This window comes from Lissotriton helveticus, chromosome 7, assembly GCF_964261635.1.
Source record: "Lissotriton helveticus chromosome 7, aLisHel1.1, whole genome shotgun sequence".
Taxonomy (NCBI): Eukaryota; Metazoa; Chordata; class Amphibia; order Caudata; family Salamandridae; genus Lissotriton; species Lissotriton helveticus.
In genome coordinates this window covers 207,077,368-207,105,085 of record NC_136068.1, presented here as the reverse complement: position 1 = coordinate 207,105,085, position 27,718 = coordinate 207,077,368, and the positions used below count along the sequence as shown (strand labels likewise).

The 27,718-nt window shown below is 42.8% G+C and overlaps 1 protein-coding gene across 1 annotated transcript in view; it reads left to right on the top strand.

Annotated features, from left to right (window-relative positions):
• The window catches only part of RAB22A (RAB22A, member RAS oncogene family), a 284,054-nt gene that overhangs the window by 237,467 nt on the left and 18,869 nt on the right, over positions 1 to 27,718 (top strand). Inside the window, exons 4-6 of the mRNA XM_078651959.1 lie at positions 7,929 to 8,000; positions 8,097 to 8,203; positions 8,596 to 8,705. Of these exons, the coding sequence (XP_078508085.1) occupies positions 7,929 to 8,000; positions 8,097 to 8,203; positions 8,596 to 8,705 (289 nt within the window). The remainder of the gene's footprint in view (positions 1 to 7,928; positions 8,001 to 8,096; positions 8,204 to 8,595; positions 8,706 to 27,718) is intronic.

Below are 27,718 nucleotides of genomic sequence, written 5' to 3'. Positions count from 1 at the left end.
CAATTCCCATGAATCACCAGGAATTAGGTTAACAACAAAAACAGGCAAGTCCTTGTAGACAGTTAAGCCACATCCAATCATAAGTCAGCTCCTCCTATGTAACTCATCGTCTGTCCTCAGCCTCTTACTTCGCTGATAAAGCGAAGTTCCTTTTTTGTCGCTGTTCATGGTCTGTCTGAGTGAGGCTTATGTTGTATGTGTACACTGGAAATAGTTTACTGTTTAACGTGTGTGTGTGTGTACGCGCTACCGCAGTGGCGGCTGTCAGGGATCAGGGGTGGTGAGGCAGGGGTGGGAAGGGCGGTAAATCATTTTTTTAATGAAAGTTCGACCTCCTCACTGCTTCCTCCTTGTCGTGTGTCTCCACTCCTCCCTCCGGCCAGAACAGGTAGCACCCAGGCTCCCCTGAGCCAATCTCTATGCTGCAATGCGCGTTGTGATTTGTCTAAATGTCTGGTTCGGCGCTCAGACGGTGACTGGGGGCCTGGGCATGTTCTCCACCCTGGCTGTAATGCAGCCTGGGTGAAGAACATGCTAAGTGTGCATGGATGTTTTGCCGGCCTGAGATGGCCGGCCAAATATTCATGTGAACTTAAGGAGTGAAAACCACTCTTCCCCTCCCCTGCTCTGTCAGAAGAGCAGCCCCGCCCGCAACAACAACAAAATAAATTATAACTTCGAGTTATTATCCTTTTATTTTTCCGAATGATGTTAAAAAGCAGTGGGGTGACACTCCTCTGCCTTATCGGAGGAGCTGCCTTTGTGCTGCCGGCCGCAGGGTGCTTTGCGCTCTTTTTTGTGGCTGTAATTTATGGTGATCTCAGTGCGGCTCACACTGTGGTGGGATCTGCACCCTGCTAGGGGGCGTGGCACAGATCCGCGTTAGGCTCTGTTGTTGTTGCAAAAAGAGCAATTGATGGACAGAATGCAGAACAATGTCATAGCTTCGACTAAATCCATCGTTTTTTTGCGACCCATGCCAATCCAGTTTGAACCCATCCATATGCAAATCAGCCTTGAGCCCGCGCCCAATGGGAACAGTTCAGCCCGAACTGTCAGTCCAGGTCCTCCCTGGACTGAAAACAAGCATCCTAGGACCGGTTTCGAGGTTTCACCCTTCATTCATCAGCCAGGATAGCTTGACTTCAGTGACATGGAGAGCATGGGACCCACGTCTTGGCATATCCATCACACTAGGGGTGCCAAATGCAAAAAGAACAATTGATGGACAGAATGCAGAACAATGTCATACATTTACCCCAGTACCGAGATTTAGGCCTAAATCCATCGTTTTCGTTTGGTTAAGGCACGCAATTTGTTTCCTGCGATATTGGGACTGGAATCACGCACCGCATAACGGAGCTGGTCCGCCAGCCTTGTCCTCCTGGAGAGTTGACGCCCCGTGACGCGGGGTCTGTACTGGCGATTGCCTGCATCAAGTCCTATATGCCCACTCAACGACCGGGTCTATAGTGTGCCTGCATTGTGAATCGCCCTATAGGGTCCGTACGATTTATTTGGTATCAGGGGCCTTCGAGGGACACGCTCCCAGGCAGGGATTACCCCCAGCTTATATTCTTGGCACCCGGGAAGGGGAGGTGTACCTGGGCAAAGACCCAAACTGATGGTGAGGCTGTGCCCACTCAAATTGGTGGCTGACACCCAGCCCATTACAATAGTGCAGTGCTTCCAGCCTGCTGTACCCACCGCTCAGTCCTAGCCTGTGTTCTTGCTGCTTTGTAGGTTAAACGCAGGGTTGCTTCCTTCTGGTCTCGCTGTTCTCCGTTGGGTTCTGCCATTGAGACTCATGATGATATGTTGGGGGAGGGGGACCCACTGGTTTCCCTCCCATGGGATGATGAATACTACCAGGCAGTTGATGCCTCTATATACAGGGCTGTGGAGGTGGCTATGGCCCCTATGGATCAGCTCCTGTCCCAGCAAATAGAGCGCGCTTGTGCCAAGTTCGCGAGTTCTCTCCCCCACCACCCCTCAAGACTCAAACCCTGTTTCCGCTAAACTCCCCCGGGAGGCGGGGTGAATTACGAAGCTTTCGATAGCCTGCAAGATGATTTCTTGGCCCAGAACCAGCCCACCATTCCTCCCTGGGGTTCTACTGACCCAGATGCTTCCACCCCACTCCTCACCCTGGTGATGATGAGCACGAAGCTGCTTCCAGGCCATGGTGATGCGCTCCTCTGGCCCCAGGGGCAGGCTCTGTCCCCATAACGGGGGATGATAATTCGGACATGTTAGATCTGGATGAAATTGCGCATCCTCGCTCTTCGGAGTGGGCTTCCTCTTCAAAAGTTGTGAAATATGTGGTGTCCAGGATCAGAGCCCCTCTAGGCAAGGAAGCCCAAGGCTGAGTGCCCACGCCAGTCTTTGGAAGGGAAGGTCGCTCTGACTCCGGCGTTGAACCCTAGGATGGCCACTTTTTTTGCAAAATCTATGAAAGATCCAAAAAAGGGGATCAATAGATAATTGTGCGAGTGTCAGGATAAACTCCTAGATGTTCTTGGCCTGTTCACCAAGATCGACATGGCAGAGGACGCCAAGTCCTTGGGGGGGCCTCGATTTCCCCAGAAATCCTTTCCGTATGGGTGCAATGTGCCATTATATTTATTGGTAATGCCAGCTGCACTCTGTCCACTCATTATCGCCACTCCTTGCTCATAAATATGGATTCCACGTTGGGGGATTTAGCGGATTCAGAGGCAGGAGCGATAGCGCAGGGGGGGGTGCTCGTTAGGGAGCCCTTTATCAAGGAATTAGGCAAATTTGTAAATACTATAACATCGCTGGATAAGGCCCAGTCCTCTATTAAAAAAAGCATTTCTAAATTGGGTTTTCAGGGGGCCAGTCGAGGCAGGGGCAGCTCAGCCGGACAGGCTACCTCACAATACCCCCGCAAGGGGGCAAGGCTCCCAGAGAGGACAATACCAGGACCAGGACCAGACCCAGTTTGCTAATTTCCACCTGAGGCTGGCGTTTATGGGTCCGAGGAGGCAAAGGATATGACCAGTCCACCAATTCCGGTAAGTGTCCACCCTTCTTCCCTCATAAAGGTAAGGGGCCGGCTGGCAAATTTGATCCATGTCTGGCGATCTATCACGTCGGATGCGTGGGTCCTGCAGACTGTACAGGTGGCTCTCTCACATGGAAGCCTGGAATGGAAGGGCGCTCTTTGGCTCCACTCTGGACCTCGTTATGGAGTCTGACACCAGCAGGTTAGGCTGGGGCGCTTGATGTGGGGAGTTCTCAATGGGTGGTGTGTGGTCTCTGCAAGAGCAGACGTTACATATCAACTGTTTGGAGCTCTTGGCCAGGTTGTTTGTAGTCTGATGTTGGACAATGAACAATATCCAATTGTGCGTGCTCCTCAAGATGGACAAAATCTCCGCGGTTCGGTATATCAACCATCTGGGAGGCACCTGTTAAAGGCGCTCTCGGGTCTAGAAACCATTTTTTGCCAGTTTTGTCTGGAGAACTAGGTCTCAGTCATTGCGGAGTACCTTCCCAGACTGGATAATTGGGTGGCGGACTGGCTATCGCACCATTTCTGAGATGCCAGCCTGTGGCAGCTGAACCCAGAGGTCTTTGCCACGCTTCAGGCCTGGTGCAGTCTGTTTTCAGTTGACCTGTTTGTGTCTTGTCTGGGTCATCAGCTGCCCCAAGTGCCATGATCACCAGGGTGGCGGCCCAAGTCAGGCGTCAGCAAGCGGAGGTGGTGCTGATCACCCCGATCTGGAAGTCTCAAGTGGGGTTTCCAGTTCTACTGGAACTTTCTTGGGATTCTCCAGTCCAACTCCCCTCTGTTTCCGATGCTTCCACTCAGTCCAGATCTCCTCCCCCATCAATTGGATCTGGAAGGCTCCTTGCGACTGATGGCATGGAGGATTTCAGGCGTCTGTGGTTGGTCCAAGGCCTTTCATGCAAGGCTGATTAATTCTTGTCAAAGGCCTGGTTGCCAGGACCAACAAACAGTATTGTTCTGCTTGGACGCAATGGTGGTGGTGGTGGTGTTGGTGTGTGTGTGTAACGGGGTTGTGACCCCGTGGGCACCAAGCTAGTCCACGTTTTGAATGTTTTTGCAAATATTGCTCAGGAGGGGTTGGAATACCACTCGATTAAAATGTTCCGCTATTTCTGTGGGGCGCGCCCCTCTGGATAGGGCCCAGGTGGGGAGCACCCCTTTGTTCTCCACTTGCTCTTGGGGATTCAGTTATCACTCCCCCCAGGACCAAGATATTCGGCTCTCTGAGATGTCAACAAGGTGCTTAACCTTATCCTTTCTTGGCAACCGAACAGGTACTTGCTCTGCAAAGCACTATTTGTGAAGCTAGCCATGCTTTTATGCTTGATCTCCTGTAGACTGGTCTCAAATGTATGGGCCCTGGACATTACGGGATGAGTTTTTTTCTCCTTCTGGAGTCTCATTTACAGTTAGCAGAAGGACGAAGTCCAATACCAGGGTCATTGATTGGCCGTCCTTTCGGATTCCCGTAAGTTTGCGTGGTTCAATGCCTCAAAGTTCATGAGGACATGTCCACAGAATTTCGACCTGGGGGAGAGGCAACTTCTAATATCACTCCGGAAGCCCCAAAGGGTGGTGTCTTCCATGACCATAGCCCGCTGGGTTTGGTGGGTCATGCATGAAGTGGGTGGACCTGTGGATTTTTGGCACACACTCAGCGTGAGGGGCAGTGGTCTCAAAGGCACTATGAATGCTGCTGATTGGTCTCTGATTCTACCTTCAAAAGGTTCTATTTTTAGCCGGTGTTTGATATGGCTCGGCATGTTGTGGGCAAGCTTTAAACTAGCTTAATCCTCGCCTCCGGGTCCTGATATAGAATGTAAATTTCCTAGCTACTGTAACAGAAAGTTTCAATTCTATTAAGGACTCCGAGGCAAGGATTATCGCACCCATGCAGCCTTCTCACAATTAACCCACCCCATGACTAGTTGGTATTGACGTTTCCTTTCTAACTTTGTCTGGTTTATTGGTATGTTGTTTAATATAGTTGGATTATACAATTGATATACGCTGTTGATACTTGTGGTAATAAAGTGGCCTTATTATTATGGTTTCGGCCCATGGATACTCTGTGGTAACTGGTTCCTATTTTACAGATCCAGATTCGGGAGGGCAGGACCAGTGATGATATAGCTGTGGCATGATTTGCGCGCCGAAAGAGGTTGAGGACTCGAATACAAGGAGTTACATAGGAGGAGCTGACCTATGATTGGATGAGGCTGAACTGCCTAGACGAACTGGTCTGTTTTTGCTGTTAACTAAATTCCTAGAGATTAATTGGAATTGTAGTTTCTATGAAGTTGTTTAAACGCTGTTTATTAAAAACGAATTAAATGGAAGTATAATTCTCTCCTCCAAGTCCTTAATAGAATTAAAACTTTCGTTACGGTGGCTATGACATTTTTCATTCGCATGCTGTTGCGGTCTCCACTCTACATTGAAGACTAATCCTGCAAAAGGATTCCGATCTGATCAGTGCATCGGTACTACAAGGAATCCTAAACTCCTTGGCCAGGATGACTGCAGAAATACTGAAATAGTTTCTGGCCACATATGCTTTCTCGATAAGCTGAGGAGGCGATTTCTATTAACTGCTCAGCCTCTGGGTGGAAAATATTCAAATATTGACAGCCAAGAAACCGGAATAGTGCAATGTCAGCAAGTAAAACTTGTGCCTTGGCCCAAAAGAAACGTAGAGCTCATAAATTCGAGTTGTCCAGATGTCGGTGGTGGTCTGCCAAATCTTCTAATTTTCATACTGGCCGATTACTTAAGCAAACGTTTTCCTGTGCTAAACATGCAGCAGGCAAGGAGAACCGGAGCGGAGTCCACAAGACGAACTATGCATTACTGAAACTGAATGAGAGCTTGCTGGTATTCTGTGGTATACACCCCTTCCTGAGTATTTTCACCTTTCAGATTAGCCTGTTACAGTGCAGAGGTATTGGTTTCTCTTGCCTGGTCAACTTGAAGTCACCTTGAAGAAGAAAGGCCATTTGAGCATCTTGGTGTTTCTGCCCTTGTAAAGGTGATGTAAGGCCGAAGAAAAGTGGTTAAGTGTGAAAAAGGTCACGGACATGTACGAAAGCACTGGTCCTTTGTAGAGGAAACCTTGCTGCCTTTAACTGCCACGTTTTGGCACACCGTTGTAACCCACTATTGCCCATTCTCTTCACCTGGTAAAAATCAGGCTCTCCAGGCGGCACCCCTACATCCTCGCCAATCCTACCTCGATTAGTATTTAAATGTATAGGCCTGTGAAAATGCTTAAACTTATCAACCCTCCTGTTGGGATGGTGGTTCCGAAATCAAAAGCCAAAAAGAACCCCCTCTTCAAAAAAGGTTTAATGTACCTCCTGCTTTCAAATATTAATAGGACTGCTCGAGAAGGCTGTCCTTTGCACCCACCCTTCTCATGCCCTTCCTCTCAGTTGTGACCAGATGGTCTAGAAGTGTAACATAGCTACTAATGTCACTTATTCCCAGTCCATTCAGGTCAGTTCCTAGCTTAAGTGGAACGGCTACTGTAACTTTTCACGGTCATAGTTTTCAGCCTTATCACACAATACCGGACTAAACTTAAGCCTGGGTCAAGCGGGTATGTCCAAAAGCCCATTTTATTTACATTTCAACTTCTTTAGTGCCCTGCGCAAGAAACAGGGTTAGCGAGGATACTTCACTCCAGTCTGGATGAAAGTAAGCAAAACAGTCATAATAGCAGTGCACAGTGGTTTATGGTCCCAGCACCAGGCAATGCTTTTCTACGCTATTTGGAAACCTGTTTTAGTTTTCTACAACATTTATCTGATTCTATAGCCCTATTAGTCTTGGTGTTGAATCAGTGTTTAAACGTGGACTCGGAGCAGCTTATGGCATAGATCATCATGGCTGATCCAGGTTATTCACCCCAAGATCATCACCACCTTCAGTCTTAACGTAGTTATCAATCTGAATGTTTTATGTTTCTTCTCGTTGAAGTTTTCTTAAGGGCGTCTCTTCGGTCTGTTCTCTAGTTCATCAATAATTTTCGCACAGTCTACAGGCAACCTGCTGGAGCCATGTTGCAGTCCGTTCTACCTTTCAAGTCAGTCCTGTGCACTTTCAGGATCCATTTTAATTCAGTTCTTATGGGTATTTTGAGTCGGAGTTTTCAACAAAATAGCTTATTTTGTTAGTCTAAAGAAAGAGTGACAACTCCTTACTGTTACTTTTAGTTATCTGGATTTGTGTGTGATACTTACTCTGCATGTTTTTTCAAAGATATAGTTGACTTTGTTGTTCCTCATTGCTGAAGTATTGGTATTACAAAATGGTGAGACTGACTAGCCCCACTTCTGATAGCAAGTCCCCGCGACCCACCCCTGATTAATGACTTGTTCGGCTCCAACACAAGATTTCCCTTTGACCGTATATATGTGCCCAGTGGCTCTTTAAGTTATTTTAATTTGTCAAGTGTTGGCGCTAAGCTGATTTATGGCTTCTGTTGGAGGCCTTTCTGTGCACACATGCTTTAGTAACATATTTTGTTGAGTGGAATGTTTACTTGAAGTTGGGTTGGGTTGTATGCTTGGAAAATGGATTCGGTTAGATATGTGCTCTGTATCAACCTGATTGTACTCTGCAGAAGCATTTTACTGTTGCTGATGGTGAAGTCCAGCTAACTTCTGTTTAGTTCTCAATTTGGGGAAATTAATGCAGAAGCGTATATGCTCTTCTTTTACTGTTAAGACGTCCAGCTTTTCGGGCTCTCACTACATTCAGACTACAATTTGCAAAAGTATGGAGCAAAGTGTGTGGGACATCTGTAAAGTTTCCACTACCAGAAAGACGTTGAGGATAAAAACAGAAATCTTATGAACTTTTCTTCACATTTTCTTTCTTTCTTCTACAGTTCCGAGCACTCGCACCAATGTACTACAGGGGCTCTGCAGCAGCGATCATTGCATATGACATTACAAAAGAAGTAAGATATATGCTTGATTTACGCTTTAAGCAAAAATTACTTTCATTTTGCTTGACCGGAAATTAACTGCGTGCCTGCCTCTCTTCTCATTCACAGGAAACATTTGTGACGTTAAAGAATTGGGTGAAGGAACTGCGCCAGCACGGTCCCCCCAACATTGTGGTAGCCATTGCAGGAAATAAGTGCGATCTGAATGACGTCAGGTAAAAACAGCCTTTGTTCTAAGATCCCGTTTCGTATAATTGTGCTTTCATATCTCTTATTTTGATTCGTGTGTTAAAGCAGCATTGTGAAAAATAATTAGCCTCTGATGGGGTGGTCAAAAGACTGAAACATCCAAAGGGCATTCCTAGATACAAATAAATGGGGAGTGAAATATGTATCATAATCTCATACTGTGCCCCTAGGCAATTGAATCTGCTCCCCACACTGATTTCTGCAGGAGCTCAAGCCAACATTACACTGTACGCCTATTTACAAGTGGCAGCAAAGAGATTACTGACATGGAAATCGATTAAGAGGTTGTGGAATAAATGATATGAAATTTTAAGAGGCAAAAAGTGTTTTGCAATAATTGAAAACTTTTGTCTTTTAGAGAGGTCTTGGAAAGAGATGCTAAAGACTACGCAGATTCTATTCACGCAGTGTTTGTGGAGACGAGTGCCAAAAATGCCATAAACGTAAATGAACTATTTATAGAAATTAGTAAGTACTAGTATTTTCTATGTTGTTTCTTTCTGACATTAAAACGTGTAGGGAAGGCCCTGTGATGCCCAGTGGTGGGATTCTGAGTGCTTTGGTTTGCTCTGGTTAATAATTTCTGTCCTCTGTGATTTTTATTTTTATTTTCTGTAGCATAGAGTCCACTGTGCCTCCCTTTTCAGGCATGACAGTTGCCAATGCTATTAATCTATATCTTGTGCTTCACCTTTTACATTGTTTTCATTTAATATTTGCATTCTGTGCTATTTATCGTAGCTTTTTTTCACTGTGTTTATCAGTTTATGGACTTTCTGGTTCAGAATTAATTGAATGACCAAATAGTATTTCAGTCTTCAGCCACCTTGAAAAGGCGTCTAAGTGCTTTTCCGTTTCTCTCGGACTCGTTTAATTTAAAACCGATGTTACCCAAGTTCAGTTTTTGATTCATTTTGTGCTAAATTTAATGTTTGTCTTGTTTCATCATTGACACCATGTTATTTTACGTATTTTTCTTTTCTCATTAGTTTCCGTTCTGTCATGGCGTCAGTGTTATTTGATATTACAATGTGATATGATACTTTCAAGAAACCCATCATAAGCGCATATTGAAAACCGTTTTCCACAGTGGCTACTAGCTAGCTAGATAATACTTGGCCCCTCTGATCCTTCTGCATTGGTAGTTTCATGTTTACTTTGTGTGAGTATTTTGGGGACCTTATCTGTTTCAAAATTATGTTGAGGTTTTTAGGGTGACGGAGAGACTAGACTGTGCATCTTCCAATGATCACAACTGAATAAGACCGGATACTTGCAATAACATGCCTAATGTTTCATTTGATGTAAACAGAGGTACTTCTACAGAAAATGAATGTTACGTTCTGAATTAGGCAGTCATCTTTTCCATCTCTTCCCAAATTTCTCTTGGCTTTCAAATCTCTGCAATTTAACACTTCTACAACGGGGATGCTGGTTATGTATCAGCCAATTGGCGTTAGTGTATTCACTTGAGATTTTTGAAAGAGCCAAAATGTGGCCGTTTTGAATAGGAGGAGGTGGGCGCACACTCCCTCATACCCCAGCACTCAGTGTGCCCTGATGCATCATAATAAATGCAGTGCATGATAACACTTTCTTCGGTGTCCGGCTTTAGTTTTTCACCTTCTTGGTGCAGCCAGTGCTGTGTATCTCTAGACACATGTTTCAGGATAATTGTCCTTCTTCAGTAGAGAGCAACCCTTTTTTGGGGGGTGCTGGAGATGCTGCCCAAAGTCTTCTCAGGTCTCAGTACTGAGGCCGTTTTGAACCTGCTGACAGCACAACTAAGGGCAACCGAAGCCTACAGTTATTTGTGGACAAACTGATGTATTTTACATGAATAAAAGAAATGTAAAACTTGGAAATGATATTTTGGATAAGTTAAATCATTATACAGTAGAGTAAATCTTTTTGAGAGGAAAAAAGAGATCTAAATAGTGTTGGATGATTTAAGTGCTGCTAAGCAAGTGTGCAATGCTTTTCTCCGACATCTATAGTCTTCACTTCTCAATCTTTCATTCTGAACAACTCCAGATGGTTTAAAGTTTTATGGGAGTAACCTCCATCCGGGTTTTCAGATCTTTACTCAAACATTTTGAGAAGGTTGTCACAATGTGGTTTGTGGCGGAGTGTTCTTGATGGCATGTATTAGAGAACTCCTAAAGGAGGTGGCAATCAATAAAAGGTTTGAAGTAGGACTCGCAAGCTGGCAGGCGACCATATTTTGTACTCGACAGGGGACCTACATACTTAAGCTACCCTCATCTAAAGGTGTGCACCATCTGAGCAAGTGAACCTTCCTAATGAACCTGTCATTCCAAGGCCTGGCGGGAATATTTCACTTCAGTACATGAGTTTGTAGATATTTAGATCATTACTCAGCCTTAAATGCATCATTCATTGTTTACTATAGTTGTCCAAACTGCGTGTTTGCTTTATTTCTATACGCTGTAGTGCCTTGAAGTGACCACAAAATGCAATATCTAAGGAAACACATTTCTTAACCATAAAAGTTAGTGTCCAAAGGAGGAAACGTATTTCCGGGTATGTACAAATTGTGTCTTTAAACATTTTTTTAAAACCCTGGATGTAGCACTTGGATATGAAATGGGTTATATTATTGCTATAGGGAAGAGAAACCGTTGGGGGGGTTGTATTTAAAGTGGTCTGTCCTAGAGTTTCAACAAAATCCATTGTTCACCATTAAATTGGGAAATTAGTTTGAGGCATGATGTGACTGTTTCTCGCCTACCTTTAGCCCCAATTGTTATGTTCTCCAACACTTCCTGTAGTCTGTTTTGCCTCCATTTGGCCATTGGCCCTTCAGACTGAAGCGAACTGTAACCAATACGAATGTGACTAATAAAGTTACAGAGTCTAGTAGATGTTTTCCTAGTTCCACCCAGATAACAGTGAGGGCCAGAACTGGAAAGGAATGGGCAAGTCTTAGCACTTCATGGCACACGCCTACATGTCCCCTCCCAGCGATTACCTTTAAATGCTTAGTGCTTACTTGAATTATAAGAATAGGGATTTTGTATTAGCATTTAATCATGCCAATGGTCTGTGAAATGGCATACTAAACATGGTTAAAGCTCCATAAAACACCCAGCCTACGTTATTTCTTATACCTGAAATTTACACATAAAAAATAATTACCTAAAGCACATCTTCCTAATGTATTTTTATATTTTTCAGATACTTAATTTATTTTCATCCTACAACTAAGGTGGCAAAATAAATTGCGTATAATGGCTGTCACAAATAGAGCAAGAAACATCCAGGATAGTCCGTGTTTATGCTGTGGTTTTGTTGTTGTACATTGGTAAGGCCAAGATTGAAAAGGTTAAACTTACTAAACGTGTTTTGCAAGCTTTGCTACTTTGGCTTCTTAAAGCCTACCTGACAAACGTGTATTTCCTCATTTTGTTTTTTTACCCCAGCGCTAGTATTTATGTAGAATGAACGATTCAAACAGTTGCTTTTTTGTGAATATTAATTGAGCTGCACCACCAGTTCTTTAATTTGCATATAAAAGCTTAAGTGTTGCCTTGGCCAAGGGTGCCTTCAGCAGAATCCTGTTTCATGCGTAGTTGCATAACTTTACAGTTTGTGCCATTTCACTTGTTAATTAACTAATGGCTGCCTGCAAGGTTAGTAAACTGAATCACAAAATGTTTTGTCGCCTTCTGCAGCTCAATGAATCACTGTTTAAGAGGTGCAAGTGTGCAATATTCTTGTATCAGATAAAAATACAAGCTTGCCTCTGCAGTGAAGCTAATGTTTAGTTCTAGCCTGCCAGACATCACAAGCTGTCTGGTTGCAAAAGACTTATTGTGGGCCTACCAAGAACCTACAGCGGCTTTCATCCACCCATTGAGCAGGATCAGGCAACAAATTGATTTGTAAAATTCTTTTATTTTACGTAGTGTTTTTTTTTAGTTTTTTTTTTTTTTTTAAAGGTCCAGGGTATTAGCCGGGGTGTTCGCTCATGGGAGATGGCTTTGCTCTTTTAGAGACCATAAGGAAGGGCAGGGTTGCCCCAAGCTAGGAAAGAACTGTCACCAGCCAGCAGGGAAGGGTTGCTCCCAGGCACAAGAAGGATTCACATCTACTCTTTGCAATGTACAGCAACTTCAGAGGGCATTTGTCACACGTCTGGCATAATTTAGGGGAAGCAAGAAGATAATGTAAACCTTCAGTGCCAACTGCAATGTCCAATCTTCCACATTGCCACCTTTCTGGAATCCCACACTGCTTTTCTGATCACCTTACCCGCCAGTGTCCAATCTTTAACAATGTGTAGTCTTTCTGTAATACCATGGTGATATTTTAAACTAAGAATGTATGGGTTTGACTCTCTTCACCTATATCTCCTTCTAAACAACACAGTATCCCTCCTTCTAAATAAAGATGGTGTCCAGTACAACCACTGTAATGAAAACCTGTCCAAAAATCATCAATGTCTAGTTTGCTAATGCAGACACTTTAACATTTTTTTCACTACAAATCGAGACATGAGTTCTGTATCGTTATAAGAGTCATTACTATTTTGTGGACTTTGGAAAAACAAGATATTGGGGTAGTGTTCTTAATGCATATTGTCTATGCTATTGCTGGCACATGTGTTTTTTGCTGTATGGTAAACGCATCAGTGGATGGTTGCTCTTGTATTGCCCTGTTGGTGATTCTTCGTTTTGGTTCGATATATTCTTCACAAGTAGGCAGCAGTTTCTCATTCATTTTTCTCAGACCATCCTGCATGTCTAAAAGTGTCTACAAATAAATTCAAAATCCTTAACATTGAAAGTGCCCTCCATTTTAGGTTGAGTGTATGCCTCTCTGCATAAATGTTGCCTGAAATTAGAATTCATTTTGTTGGTCTTACTTTATTTAGGAGGTTGAGATTTTAATTGAATTGTATTAAATTCGATAAGTGTTGGGGGGCGTGGCTTGCGCGCCGCTGTTACATGGCGTGCCGCGCATGAGCTCCGGGGTGAGTTGGTCCCGTAGAGCGTTTCTCTCCGCTTCTTTGTGCCCTTGCGACCTGAAACTTCACTCATCAGCGGCGGAACATGCGGTGACCTTCACGACGCTGTTCTTTCCGCGTTATCAGCCACCGAGGATATGTTTCCTGAATTATTCCTCACAGGCGCTCGCATTCCTGAAGGGCGACCGCCATTTTGTCGCGCATGACGTTCCTGTCATCGGACTTCTGAGGCGCCGCAGCAGATACAAACTTGCGGTATTCAGCGCTTGGCTGAGGGTTTCTACACACGACGGCTGAAATGGTAACATTTATGCTTTTTCCTTGATGTTACTTTCTTGCTTCTTGGCTGGTCTTTTGAGATGCTCGCTTTTATTTTTTCTCTCACATTCTTCATGGAGGTGTCTGTTCTGCTTTATTGAAGAGATTTCCTGCGCAACTTTCCTCATACTTGAACAGCTACTCTTGCTTTGCGTGTTTTGAGCGTAAACTGCCACTGTTCTACACTGAGTCTACATATTTTGCGCAACTTTGGTGTTCCAGCCTATTCCAGTGTATTCTCTCAGGCTCCTGCTACGTCACTTGTCATTATGAGTCGGTCATTGAACAGCAAGGACTCTAAGGACCTGGGCGCATCTTTAAAAAGACTTAAGTCAGTCTCTCCGTCGCCTGAATCTCCTCAGGCAGACAATGCTTCCACATTGGACACCATTTTGGCGCGCCTGAATGAAGTTCATGAAATTGCGCAGTCAACAAAGACTAACACTGACTTACTGCAAGTGGAAGTGTCTGCTATCCGGAATGACTTTAAAGCCCTTTCTCTTCGTGTATCAGCGACAGAAACACGAATAGGTTCTGCAGAGGATGGGATGCAAAAGCAATCCAGGTCCCTTTCTCAACTGGAGCGTTCTATGGTGGCGTTGCGCAGAGACCTCACGGAGCAGGAAGACCGTAATAGGAGATCCAATCTCCGTATTTTTGGCTTGCCGGAGGACTCAGAGAAATCATCCTCCTCTATGATTGAGTTTCTATCTCATTGGATTCCGGATACACTCCAACTATCTTTTCACAGAGATTTTGAGATTGAAAGAGCACACCGTGTTCCTACGTTTCGTTCTAAGGCAGCCACCCAGCCAAGAGCAATCATTTTTAAACCCTTACGACATCAACACACTGAACTGATTCTGTCTCATATGCGCAAGATTAAACAACTCAACTGGGAGGGTCATCGCATTTCCATTTCTCAAGACTTTGCCAGAGACACAGTCATAAGACGGAAAGGCTTCTTGAATCTTCGGAAGCGTCTCACCGATTTGGGCATTCCTTTTTCCTTTTCAGGTCCATCCAAGTTTCGCATCACTTATAAAGGACGTACCAGGATCTTCGATGAACCGGTAGACTTGACAACGTTCTTAGACAACCAGGAGGAAATAGAGATGGAGATTCAAAGAGCAACAACGCAGGCTCCTGGGGCCTCAGGGACCTGATTTGTTTATCTCTATACCTGTGGTTGTACTGCTTTCAAGATGAATTCCTCTTCTTTCTTTCTAGTAGTGTTTACACGCTAATTTACCTCTCTGCTATTGTACTTTCTTTCTTCTCTTTCTCTCCTCCATACTACTCTTGAATCTCTTCTTCCTTCTCAATTCCGTTCTCTCAGCCTCCTTTTCTGGTCTATCCTTTGCATGATACTTGCCTGGTTATAGTTATTGGGTGCAGATTTCTTGCTTGTATTTAATATACTATTTCTTTTTTCGCTAGCACTTTTTTTTTTTTTCTCATTTTTACCTTATGCTAGTTATTGTTCTAGTATAGCGGAGTAGAATTCTCCTTTCGGTTTCTGCTCCTTTCCCTCTTCCATCTCTGTCTCTTCCTTGTCTCTACATGCTCCTCTCTTGCACTTATCTTTTTTTCCTTCTACGATTCCACTCTATAGTATAGTTATGTAATTGTTGTTATTATTACTATGTGAATTAGCTGCCTATTCGTCACTATATTTATGTAATGTTACATATTATTTAGGTTGTTTATTGCATAATTAAGTTTTTTTTGCATTTTTGATTCAATTGTTCTTCATTATATGATCTTGTTCATGTTATGATATCGCTAATCTGCCCTGAAGTGTATTATTCCTCTTATAGCGTCTCAGCTCCTCATTTTCAAACTGTTTTTGCACTGAGTTCGGCTGTTTCTTCATGTGGTTTATTTATTTTCGTGAGATTTTTTCTAATAATTGGGCTGTTTCTCCTTACCAATTTTTGCTCTTAATACGGTTCCCCTACTCGCCCTTTCCACGTTCTCCCTTGCATGATGTGGGTCTCTTTTAGACCTCCCCCTCTGCTTCTTTTCTTTTTCTCTTCTTGTCTTTCTTCTCTTCTGGCCTTTCTTTTTTCCTGGTTCTCCCACATGGTTGCTCCCGTAACATCTATTTTGCTTAATAGCTGGTCCACTGTTTGTTTGCACCCCGTTCTTTGTTTGTCATCAATGCTGTCTCCGTTTGTATCCCCCTTTGTTCCATGCCGGGTTTAAATGTATTATCCCTTAATGTTAAGGGATTAAATCATCCAGTAAAACGATCTAAAATCCTGGATTACTGTAAGTCGCTCTCGGCAGACTTAGTCCTCTTTCAAGAATCTAAAATTACCAGTAGAGAAGCTTTATTTTTAAAGAAAGAATGGGTGTCGGATGTGTCTTGTTCTGATGCTTCTGGTAAACGCAATGGGGTGCTTACGTTAGTTTCAAGGAATTCAGGATTATCAATCATCTCTTCTGAGCATGATTCTGAGGGTCGCTGGCTTCTATCTAAATTGTCGGATGGACAACATGACTTGTTTGTTATGAATATATATGCCCCGAATGTGGATAATCCAGCCTTTTGGAAATCCATTTCTAAAAAATTGCATGACACCCCTCATGCTGGCAATCTCATTGTTGGTGGCGATTTTAACTTACCAATGGATCCTTTATTAGACAGGAACTCTGCATTCCAGTTTCGTCCACCTAAAGCACATAAACAGATGATTAACATGTGTTCCACTGCTCAATTACATGATATTTGGCGTCTCCATAATCCCACTGGCAGTGACTTTACTTTCTTTTCTTCCCCTCATTCCTCATTCTCTCGTATTGATTATCTCCTGGTTCACTCCTCTCTTGTCTCAGCTTCTTCCTCTCCGCTGATTCATCCCATTGTCATTTCCGATCATGCTGCGGTCACTTTTACGCTTACGTCCTTTGCGCCGAAACCGCGTGGTCGTTCCTGGAGACTTAATACGGAAGTGTTACATGACTCTGATCAAGTGGATAAATTCTCCACGGACATAACCACTTTTTTCCGTGAAAATGAGGACTCGGTATCTTCTCCAATAACTCTATGGGACTCTTTTAAGTGTACTTTTCGGGGCCAAGTTATAGCATGCATGTCCAAACGCAACTTGACGATTAAGAGGGAACTTACTGACTTATCTTCTAACATCAAAACTCTGGAGGCCTCCTTTAGACATACTAAAGACCCGACTAACCTACAACAAATTAAGCTCCTAAAATACAAATATAATACTATTGTCACTAAACGGGCTCATATCGGCTTCCAGGCGCAAAAGTCCAAAAAGTTACTTTTAAAGAATCGCGCTGGGAAACTCTTGGCTGCCACGCTAAAATTCCAAGATTCTTCCTATAAGTCCTCCCAGATCTCTTCTATTAAAGACCACACTGGCTCTACCAAATTCCAAACTGAGGAAATTCTTGAAGTCTTTCGCGATTTCTATAACAAATTATACACCCCCTCTAACCAGGCTTCTTTTGACAAGTGCCAAGACTTTTTAAAATCAATTCCGATTCAATCAATCTCAGAAGGAGATCGCTCTACTCTGAATGCTCCTATCTCACCGGAGGAAATAGCGGCTGCTATCAAGGCCACCCGCTCGGGGAAAGCTCCTGGTCCAGACGGATACCCGATCTTATTTTATAAAACCTTTCTTCCGCTACTTGTTCCTAAGCTACAAGCTGTCTTTGACACTTTCATTCGTAATGGTTCTGTTTCTGGTACAGCTGCTGATGCCACAATAGTAGTGATCCCGAAAGAAGGTAAGGATCATTCAGATCCTAAGAATTTCCGCCCTATTTCGCTTCTTAATATGGAAGCGAAGATTTTTGCTAAAATTTTGGCTAAACGTCTAGAATCTTTTATTCCTAAGCTAATCCATCCCTCCCAAACTGGATTTGTTAAGGGTAGACTGGCAAGAGACAATATCCGCACTTTCTGTCATATTATTGGAGCGGCTAAGCGATCCCAATTACCTGCCGCGGCCTTAGCCCTCGATGCCGAAAAGGCCTTCGATAAGGTCTCTTGGCCTTTCCTTCGAGCTGTCTTATGTGCACATAACCTCGGAGACTCTTTTATTAACATGGTAATGTCTCTATACTCCCAACCTAAAGCTAACATTAGGGTTAATGGTGCTACTTCCTCTTCTTTTAATCTTTGCCAGGGCACGAGGCAAGGGTGTCCCTTATCCCCTCTCTTGTTTCTGTTATCTATTGATCCTCTCCTTCGGCTGATTGATTTACATCCTGATATCAAAGGATTTTCCTTTGGCCCTCATTGTCTTAAAACCGCTGCCTACGCTGACGATGTTCTCATTTTCTCAGATGATATAGCGTTGGCCATCCCTGCTATCTCTGACACCATTTCTTTGTTCTCTAAAGTATCCGGATACACTCTAAACAGAGATAAGACAGAAATGTTCCCTTTAAATGCCTACTGTTTCCCTGCTCATATGGGTTCGGCTGGCTTTAAGTGGCAATCTACCCATCTCAAATATCTCGGCATCTATTTCTGTTCCACGCTACATACCACGGTTGCCTATAATGAATCTCAAACTCTTACTAAGGTTCGTCGTCTTCTGGATACATGGTCTCCGAAACATATTTCGTGGTGGGGTCGCCTACAAACCCTAAAAATGATGATCACACCGATTATTAATTTTGTCTCATCCATGATTCCGATGAAATTATCCGACTCTTTTTTTCGGGAAATCGATGGGATCACCGCCAAATTTCTTTGGAATGGTAAACGCGCTCGATTAGCATATAAATATTTACGTAGACCCTGTGATATGGGGGGGTGTAATTTTCCGGATTGGGAAAAATATCAGACGGCTTTCTTGGCCTCTCAGGGGGCCTTATGGTTTTCTCCCCCATCCCATCATACTCCTTTATGGCTACACATAGAACAGGACTTAGCTGCACCTCTACCAATTGCCTCTCTCTGTACTACTTCCACTTTCCACATTCTGTTTTCCCGCTCTATAATTATTGATACAATTTCCGCAATTAAGAGAGTCGACAGGAAGCTGGCATTTCCTCTGCACAAAACTAGATGGTCTTCCATTTGGCGTAATTCCAAAATTAAACTTAATATCACTCCCACCCTCATGTCATATTGGGCTACGAAAGGTGTCTCTCTTGTACAACATCTGTATAGTGACTCTGGGGAGCCCTTACCTTTTTCTACCTTAGCGCTCAATCACTCTCTAACTAATCTAGACTTCTATACCTTTCTTAAAATCAAGGTTGCCATCTCAAAAACTCGTCTTCATCCCTCCTCCCCTACCGTCTCGCTATTTTGTATTTGGCTTAAAGCTGGTCATGTTGCCTCCCGCATATATAAGTTTCTATCTTCTACTTCGCTTCCTGACCAGACGGTTGCACAACAAAAATGGATGCGTCATTTTGATCACAATATTACAGATCATTTATCATCTGAAGCTTGGCAATCCATTAGCAAATTTGCGCTTCGTAACAAAATAGCTCCTTCCCTAATACAGTCCAAGTTTTTCTCGATTAACTTACTCCACTGGACACCTGTACGTCTGCATTCTCTCAACCTTAAAGAAGATGATCTCTGTTGGAGTTGTGGCCTGGAGGCGGGGGATTTCCCTCATATGTTCTATAATTGTTCCTTACTTAAACCTTTTTGGGACCTTATTCAGCAACATTTATCTCTTATCTTTGACATTCAGCTCCAGCTCTCTTTTCCTCTAGTTATATTAGGTCCCTGGGCTGCTCCTACGCCCCTTCCCCTTGATTTGTTACAATTACAGCTGTTAGATCTTCTGTTATCTATTGCGGTAAAGGTTATCCTTATGGATTGGAAATCTTTCTCATCAGTCTCTTACCATACGTGGTGGGCATGGGTTTCCTTCTTACGCAGTGCTCACACCTCAGTAGATCTAGCACACCTATCGCCTTCCATTTCAAGTGGGATTTGGGCATCATTGGATGAATACATGGACCTCTCCTCGCAAGGTGTAGTCCCTCGATTTCCTATTGGTTTGTCTACTTAATGTTTGGTCTGCTAGTTACGTTGCATTGGGCTATTCCTGTGGGATTCCTTCTCTCTTTCTCCCTCTTTCCTGTCCTCTCATCCCGTTCTTTCTGTCTACTGCTATTTTTTCCTTTCTTTCCTTCCTTCCTCCTTTTGCTCTTGTTTCTTCCCCTGCCCCCTCCCTCATTTCAGAGACTGATATGTTCCACGTTATGCACGATATACCCATTATTGACTTATATTAGTAACTTCATATTGATTCCCTTCTTTCTAATTTTATTTACATATAATTGAGTTACTGATCAAATGATATCCATGTTTGGTTTTTCACGTTCTACTCATATTGGAGTGTATCACCTTTTTGTATTTTGACTGCTATTATTTGGATCCTTATTTCTCTCAATAAAATCTTGTTGAACTAAAAAAAAAAAAAAAAAAAATTCGATAAGTGTTACATTGATTGGGGTTAGCATGACTAGAGGTATATATTTTTTTTGCAAGTTTCTTTGTGTCTTCTGAAAAGTTTAGGATCAACTTATCTTAGTGATTTGGCTACAGATCTTAATTATTGTCAACATTTTCATTCTTTGCTACACGTCCTCAGGTGAGATAGCTGCTATTTAGGTGCCCTAGTCTCAATTAGCTTCAAGTCAGTGAAAAGAGATGAATTACTGTACTTTCTGATCAGTTGGTAGATGCCCACTTAAGGAGTGTAGTGGCTGTGCCCCCCCTCCCACCCCCCCTGTTCATCCTCTGGTATGATACCGTAACTGAAACTTGTCTCACAGTCCACATTAAGACTCAGATTTGTGTATGATTCATGTACTTCTTTGCCACATCATTTTTTTCTCATTGGTCCTTTCCTCTCCTATAAGGGTCATTTTTTAGTTGCTTTTAATTGCGAAACATTTGAAGCGGGTTCCTTAGAAACATACATTGCTCATTTTGTTTGTCCGTTATTCATAGCTATATTTTCAAAGACGGAAAGGAGAAATGTTACATCACAGAGAGCAAAATGGTAGTAATTTTTGTTACCGAAAATATGGGATGCCCATTTGTAACTACCATGAGGCTTCTTTCCTACTGAGAGGCTTGGTAGCAACATAATTATGGGAATTGTACTGCAGATATAGTTTTAAAAAAAAATAAATACTATAATTAGTCTACATTTCAGACCCATATTTATTTGTGGTGTTTTTCGATGTTTATCATTGTTGATATGAAGGAAAACATGCGCTTAAATGTAGTTACACTTCAAAACAAACACACATTCCCTACAGCGGTTTCTACATTATGTTGATGAAACATTCTTGGGCTTGCGTTCCATTATGAATGAAGTATTGAGTTAATAGTATCTCTTTCTACTCCTTTTTCCCACCTAAATCGGTTGCAGGATCTGAGGACAGCGTACTCCCTAGGAGATACTCTCTGTGATATGATACATTTTAATACAGGAGTAGTTATGTATATTTATTTGCGCCATTTTACAGACGTACATATGGTTATGTATTTGTGTACAAAAGATTATGTATGCATAGGAGGCTAATTCTATGTGCGCACAAACACATTCTGGTTGCGCGCACACACACTCAGTTACAGAATAAAAACAAAAAGCCCCTGAAATTCACCAGTTATGGCCTGTTCTACAAACCATTACTTACACACCTGCCATAACTCATGTACCACGTGCAATATGAATTACCTAACACTTGACATCACAACTTCAGTTACCATTGACCGAAACTCTGACAGAAGTTAGAGTAAGTTTCACATCCGCATTATCAGAACTAATGACACTATGAATATATTTATTGAATGGTGTGTGTATTTAGGGGTGTGGAATTTAATAAAATATCTACTTGTCCATGGGGCAGGTTGCTTCACAAATCTACTTGTCCAGTAACAAAATGCACTTGTCCCTTTTGTGCCATTATGGCTGCAATCTCATTATATATAATCTCTGATATAGACGCTCTGATTATGCCAGGCTCATACCATAGTAGGGTTTGAATATTAGCCATTCCCTTATGTTGCCACGCTTTTGTAGATCTACATAGTGGGGCTGAAGGTAGTGGTAAGCAATAGTTCCAGCGTTGGAATGTCCTTTTGAGTCTCTGAAACCCTACTAACTTGCATGTTTTAAGGATTTTCACCAACTCTTCTCTAATCGTTTCCCATACTGAGAAAGGTTGGAACTTAACTCCTGACCATGGCAGATGCGAAACTTTATACAGGGTTTGGAAAAAAGTGGTTGGAGGGAAAGTGAACTTGCAAACACTCAGATTTTTTCATGAGCAAATCTACACATGCAGATTTGCTCATGCTAAAATGCAGTTCCCAAATATTTTCTAGGAGTACAATTTCTTGGCCTACTTCTGTAACTTTTTGTGAATTCACGAAAGTTGTACATCTGCAATTAATACAAGGACCTATACCATGGGTGGACTTTTGAGACTTTATTTAATAATTGGGCCCCTAATTACGTCTGGCTTTAACCATGGTCTTTAGTGTTTATTAAAATTCTGTCTCTCTGTCTATCAGCTGGCTTCACTGTGAGTGACCGCTTTCTGTTCTTTCACCAGGAGCATATCTGCACACACAGTAGTTTTGTTCAGTGCCAGGAACTACTGTGCCAATGTGCGCTTTTTGAGCCCAAAAACTATTTTTGCTTTTGCCAAGGTTTGTTATAATGGTCAATCAATCAGGGTTTATAGCGATTCTCTCCCATGAGGGTCTCAAGGCACTGGGGAGGGGTGGTGGAGCTTGGGGTTGCAGCGGTTCAGTGAAGATCCAGGTCTTGAGGCTCTTCCTGAAGGTGTGCAGAGTTGGGGAGCATCTGATGTTGACTGGGAGCTTATTCTAGGCTTTGGCCACAATGTAGGAGAAGGCTCTTCCACCCGCTCTGGTTCTGCAGATGAGTTCTGCTAGGGCGAGGTCGGCGGAGCAGAAGTTCCTTTTCGGCACGTGGAAGGAGACACTTTCGTTAAGGCATTTGGGTCCGATGTTGTGGATTTGTTGATTCTAGCGTAGAGGGCATTTCCGTAGTCCAGTCTACTTTTTATGACTGCATGGTTGACAGTCTTTCCGGCTTCAGTAGGGTGTCCAATTAAAGGTCTTGTGGAGGGTGTTGAAGTAGGCGGAGGCGACGGCATTGATCTCTTGGGTCATGGTGAGGGAGGAGTCTAGTATGATGCCGAGGTTCCGGGCGTGGTCCGTGGGAGTGGGGGGTGCCGATGGCGGTGGGCCACCAAGTGTCATCCCAAGCTGAGGGGGTGGGTCCAAGGACAAGGACTCTGTCTTCTCAGAGTTTAGCCTCTGACAGCTGCTGCTCATCGAAGATGCAACGCCTTTCATTTCTTCTTTGAAGCTGAGTCTTGTGGTTTCACGGTGTTTCGTGAGGGAGAGGGTGAGCTGGTTGTCGGTGTAGGATACAATGCTGAGTCCATGCTGTGTGACGATGGCAGCGAGGGGGGCCATGTAGGTGTTAAAGAGCGTCTGACTGTGCGATGATCCTTGTGGTACTCCGTAGTTGATCTCTGTGGGTTCGGAGAGGAAAGGCGGGACGATCTGATCCGTTGGATTCTGCTGGCAAGGAAGGAGCAGAGCCAGTCGAGAGCGGTTCCCTGTATTTCGGCATCGTGGAGTCTGGCTGCGAGGGTGTGGTGGGACACTGTGTCGAAGGCTGCGGAGTGGTGAGGGCCAGGTAGCTCTCTCACCAAATTGGTTTTACAAAAACCATGCCAAACCAAGTCAGACCTTGACAAAACCAAAACGCTGATCATCAATTTGAGACCTACTGGCTTTGCCAATTCATGTTTATTTTTGTTTCCCACAATCTTATTGAAACTGGTTACACTGATTTTCCATTATAAGTATATTTGGTATATGCTAGCATTCATCAACACATCTTACTAAATGATGTTGCTAAGAAATAGTACTTAACATTTTACAGTAGTTTAACCAAATGTTTTTCCATACTTGCATTTGTTTATGAACATTTTGTTTTGAAAGCAAAGACTCCTCAAGCTTGCTTTTAAACATCTGCAAATATTTGCATCTAGTCAGAGAGCATTCTGGGAGCATTATACATAGTGTCATATTGCTAAACTTTGAAAACGTGTGTACACTTTTATACTGGAGACACTGTCAGTAGTACAGTCTGAGCCTACAACATTTACCTAGAGCGCTCACTCTAATAATAAAGGCTTTGCATTAATGAACCATAAATACAAGTTTCAACAGCATTAACACATGGACACAAACATTACCTTAACTGCAGTCATTGCTCTTCCATGATCCATTATGTGTTACTGCACAATTTCTACAATACACATTAAAACGTGTTGCCATTAACTCCAAACAATATGTCCTGGGTGTCGGGTTATCGTAATAATGATATGATTTAAGATGGCCTTTCCTATTGGTGTAAGCCTTATGAGGTCATAGACACCGTCCCGTGTATGCCCCACTCCACCACCAAACTGGTGTGCACAAAACCTGACGAGCTGAATCTACCTCACAGTTGCTTTATCTTTTTTTAAACTCACATTCAGTTTTTCCAAACTGTTCTTACGTTATATGCTAAACAAAAGCCACCTCTCAGTGGAAGAATAAGCCAACCTGTAACTAATGAGGCCCTATCAGAGACTTGCACTACAGAGGGTGGTTATATCAACGGTACACTGGCACCATAATTGATGGATTTCGGTGTTTTTTATTATTTTTTTATCAGGTAGTTAACTTTAATGCTATGTTCTAAGCAAAGCCAACCAGAACTCTGTGTGCGCGTGTGTGTGTGCGCGTGTGTGTGTGCGCGTGTGTGTGCGTGCGTGCGTGTGTGTGTGTATGTATGCGTGTGTGTGTGTGTGTATGTGTGTGTATATATATATATATATATATATATATCTATATATATATCTATATACATATCTATATCATGACTTTAAATTGACTAAGTTCAGAGTGGTTTGACCAAAAAACTGACATCATGATGTGATGTAGTCACCTCATGTCAAGGCCCTGCTGTACGAAGTCTGCCCTTACTCCAACCCCCAGCATACATTCTTCACACCTCAAACAAGTTTTATAACTAGAGCGACATATTAAACAATTAAATAATCTTTAGAATTATATAATGTCAATACACCCACCATGAATAAATACATAAATGGTATGCACCCAATCTGGCATCAGAAGGCTGCACAACCACCAGTATACGCCCATGCAGCCCTTATCAGACAGCTGTGTTCAATGACCCAAACCCATTAACATGTTAATGCATCAACAATTAAATGCCCACAACTATATCATATTGCCAGCACACCTCCATTGTGCCCCCACACATTCCTCCCCATCACCCCATTTATAAATGTTCTGCATTATCACTTCAGGAACCTTGTCACGCTGTGATACATTCTCAAGGATGTTGAATTCTTATAGTCCAGTGCCTTGTATATATTAAGTTAAAGGACAACAAGTTTTCATATTTATGTTCAGTAGATCAGCAGGCCAGAAAACACTTTCCTGCAGCACAAACTCTCTGCCTGCCACCTAACAGTTCCACAGTATTGTTTATTTAAAGTGGATTGTATGCCACTAAAGCAAGATTTGTGTCTATATGTATACATTATTCAAAAGTGTATATGATTCATGAATGCAACATCGTTACTATTAGGGTGAGCACTCAAAGGGAATTCAGGGAGCTGGAATTTCAGCTGTGTTCCTGACAGTTCTCCCAATTATAAAAACATGTACACGTTTGCAAAAAATAAAATATTTTAGGCTGTTTAAAATGCTCCATGAATATATGCAGACACATACAGAAGCATAAAATCAAGATTGGTGATTGCTTTCAAAAGAAAATTCACGCCAAAAATTGCAACTTAAAAATTTAGCTAAACTATTGTGCATCTTTAAATGTCATTTCTCTATGGCATTATATAAGAAAATGTGTTTGATGCATGCAAATGTTTAAAGAAAGTGAGCATTCAGGAATTAGAGTAAAACCATAATGGACATCATTAAAATAATCTGGGGGGCACACTTTAAACATCAGACAAGTGCACCTGCAGTTGTACAATCTTGAATTGAGGCAAGTTTACGACTTCCAGGAACTCACAAGTTTACAAAGGTAGGCCTGGAAGCCCTACTTTTACTAAACTTTTTGAATTTCTTTTTCATATAAGTAGGTGGGCACACATCTGTTTGCTAATGTGTATATCTATTGATCAGTTGCAAAAATCATTCGGTAAAATTGTTTTTCTTTGTTTTTCTCTAGTGAGAAAATAGATTCACCCATTGGAGAACCTTTCTTCTACCCTAGAAAAAGTGTTACTCGTGCCAAATGCCAGAGTCAATTTTAACCTTTTCTAGTATGGGAAGAGATTGGATAGGTGATACCCTTAAAGATGCAAGTTTGTAGGTCTGCACGACTTCCCATTTTGGAACTAATACTTCCTCCTACTTACAGCCGTGTATGTAGAGTCTCAACAAGATGGCGTAATCAGAGCCTCACTATAATTCAAACTTTATTTAAAACATGAACCTTAGCATATTCTGAAGGGCTACTGTTAGCTATTGCTATAATGAGTACGCTGCCATAATTTCTCACCTCACTGTACCTCAAAGAACAGGTAGATTTTTTCCTGGACAAGTACATTTCTGAAACATCCTGTCCCTAGGACAGGATTGGATTAAAAAAAAATCCACTCCCTTGAACCTCTTAAATATTTATAAACATTATCAGTAACTCTGTCAAACTCCTCACTAGGTCCAGACTGGCCATTTATCCTATTGGGCATGTCCCAAGCAGACTGGATCAGTTGGAGATAGTTTTTGAAGGTCAACATCCACTGTCTGTCTAAAGATTCCTGTGGTTTATAGCATAAGGCAGAGAGGGGGGTAAATGGCGAGCAAGAACGAAAAGAGACTAAAAAGTAAACAAAATGAAGGGAGCATAGCCTGATTTGTTAATTTTTAGTAGAGCTGCTTTTGGTTGAGGCAAAGACGCCCTAGCATAAGCAACCAACAAGCGGGTCCTAGCCGTAGTCCAACACGGCTATTAAATCCAACTATAAAAAATCCCACTTTGTGCACACCTCTTTCTCCCTCAGAAACAAGTTAATTCCTTCCTACAGAAGTACGCTATAGCGAGGGTGACCCAGCAACACCAAGGGTGCAGCCTCTACTCACTACTTTCTCATCCCCTGGAAGCACGGCTGTCTCAGACCCATCTTCGACCTGTGGCTCCTCAACCTCTACATCTTATTGGAATATTTTAACAGACCACTCCGCAGGACATCACCCCTCTCTTTCAACATGGTAATATCAGTCTGGCGCTCTACCTCAAGGACACCAGAGTGGTTCTCATTAAAATAGCCAGCAAGACCACCATGTAATACCTACAGCAACAGGGTGGTGCACACGCCCTTTCAGCTCTGTTAGCCAAGGTTATTTGGAATTGGGCACTCCAATATTTATCTCATTACTGAGAATCTGCCTGGTGCAGACAAGGACTTTGCAAACCTGCACAACGCATCAAGTCCATGAGTGGGAATGCTATCCCCAGATCCTTCATAAATAGTTCCTATGCTGGAGTACCTCACAGATAGACCTGTTTGCCACCTCAGAAAATGCAAAATGCCCAAGCTTCACCACCAACCACCCACAGTCCGTGGGCTATGCACTGTGGAAGAACTGATCAGGGATTTTTGCCTATACTTTTCCACCTCTACCACTGCTTCCCTGCATGGTAAGGAAACTCAGGCAAATACAACTAACCCTTGTTCTGGTAACACCAACGTGGGCAATACAGCCTTGGTACCCCAGCTTCCGTAGGATGTCTGTCAGCCCTTACAGGAGGCTCCCTTTAGGCCAGACCTTCTCATACAAAGGCACGGTCAAGTGAGGAAACTGAATCCTGGACAGCTCAACCATGCGAATTGGCACTTGATGTGGTGGAGTTCTGCCTTTTGCAGCGATGTATAATCAATCTTACAGGAATTATGATGGTCCACAACTCTAACTTGTTACACTGCAGAATGAAAATTTTTAATTCACCACTGCATTTCCAAACAAGTATTTACAATGCAATGGTCTCGCCTTTGGAAAAGTTAGAGCTATTGGCATTGTAAATGACAAATTCTTTATGTATGTGTTGGTTTTGAAAAC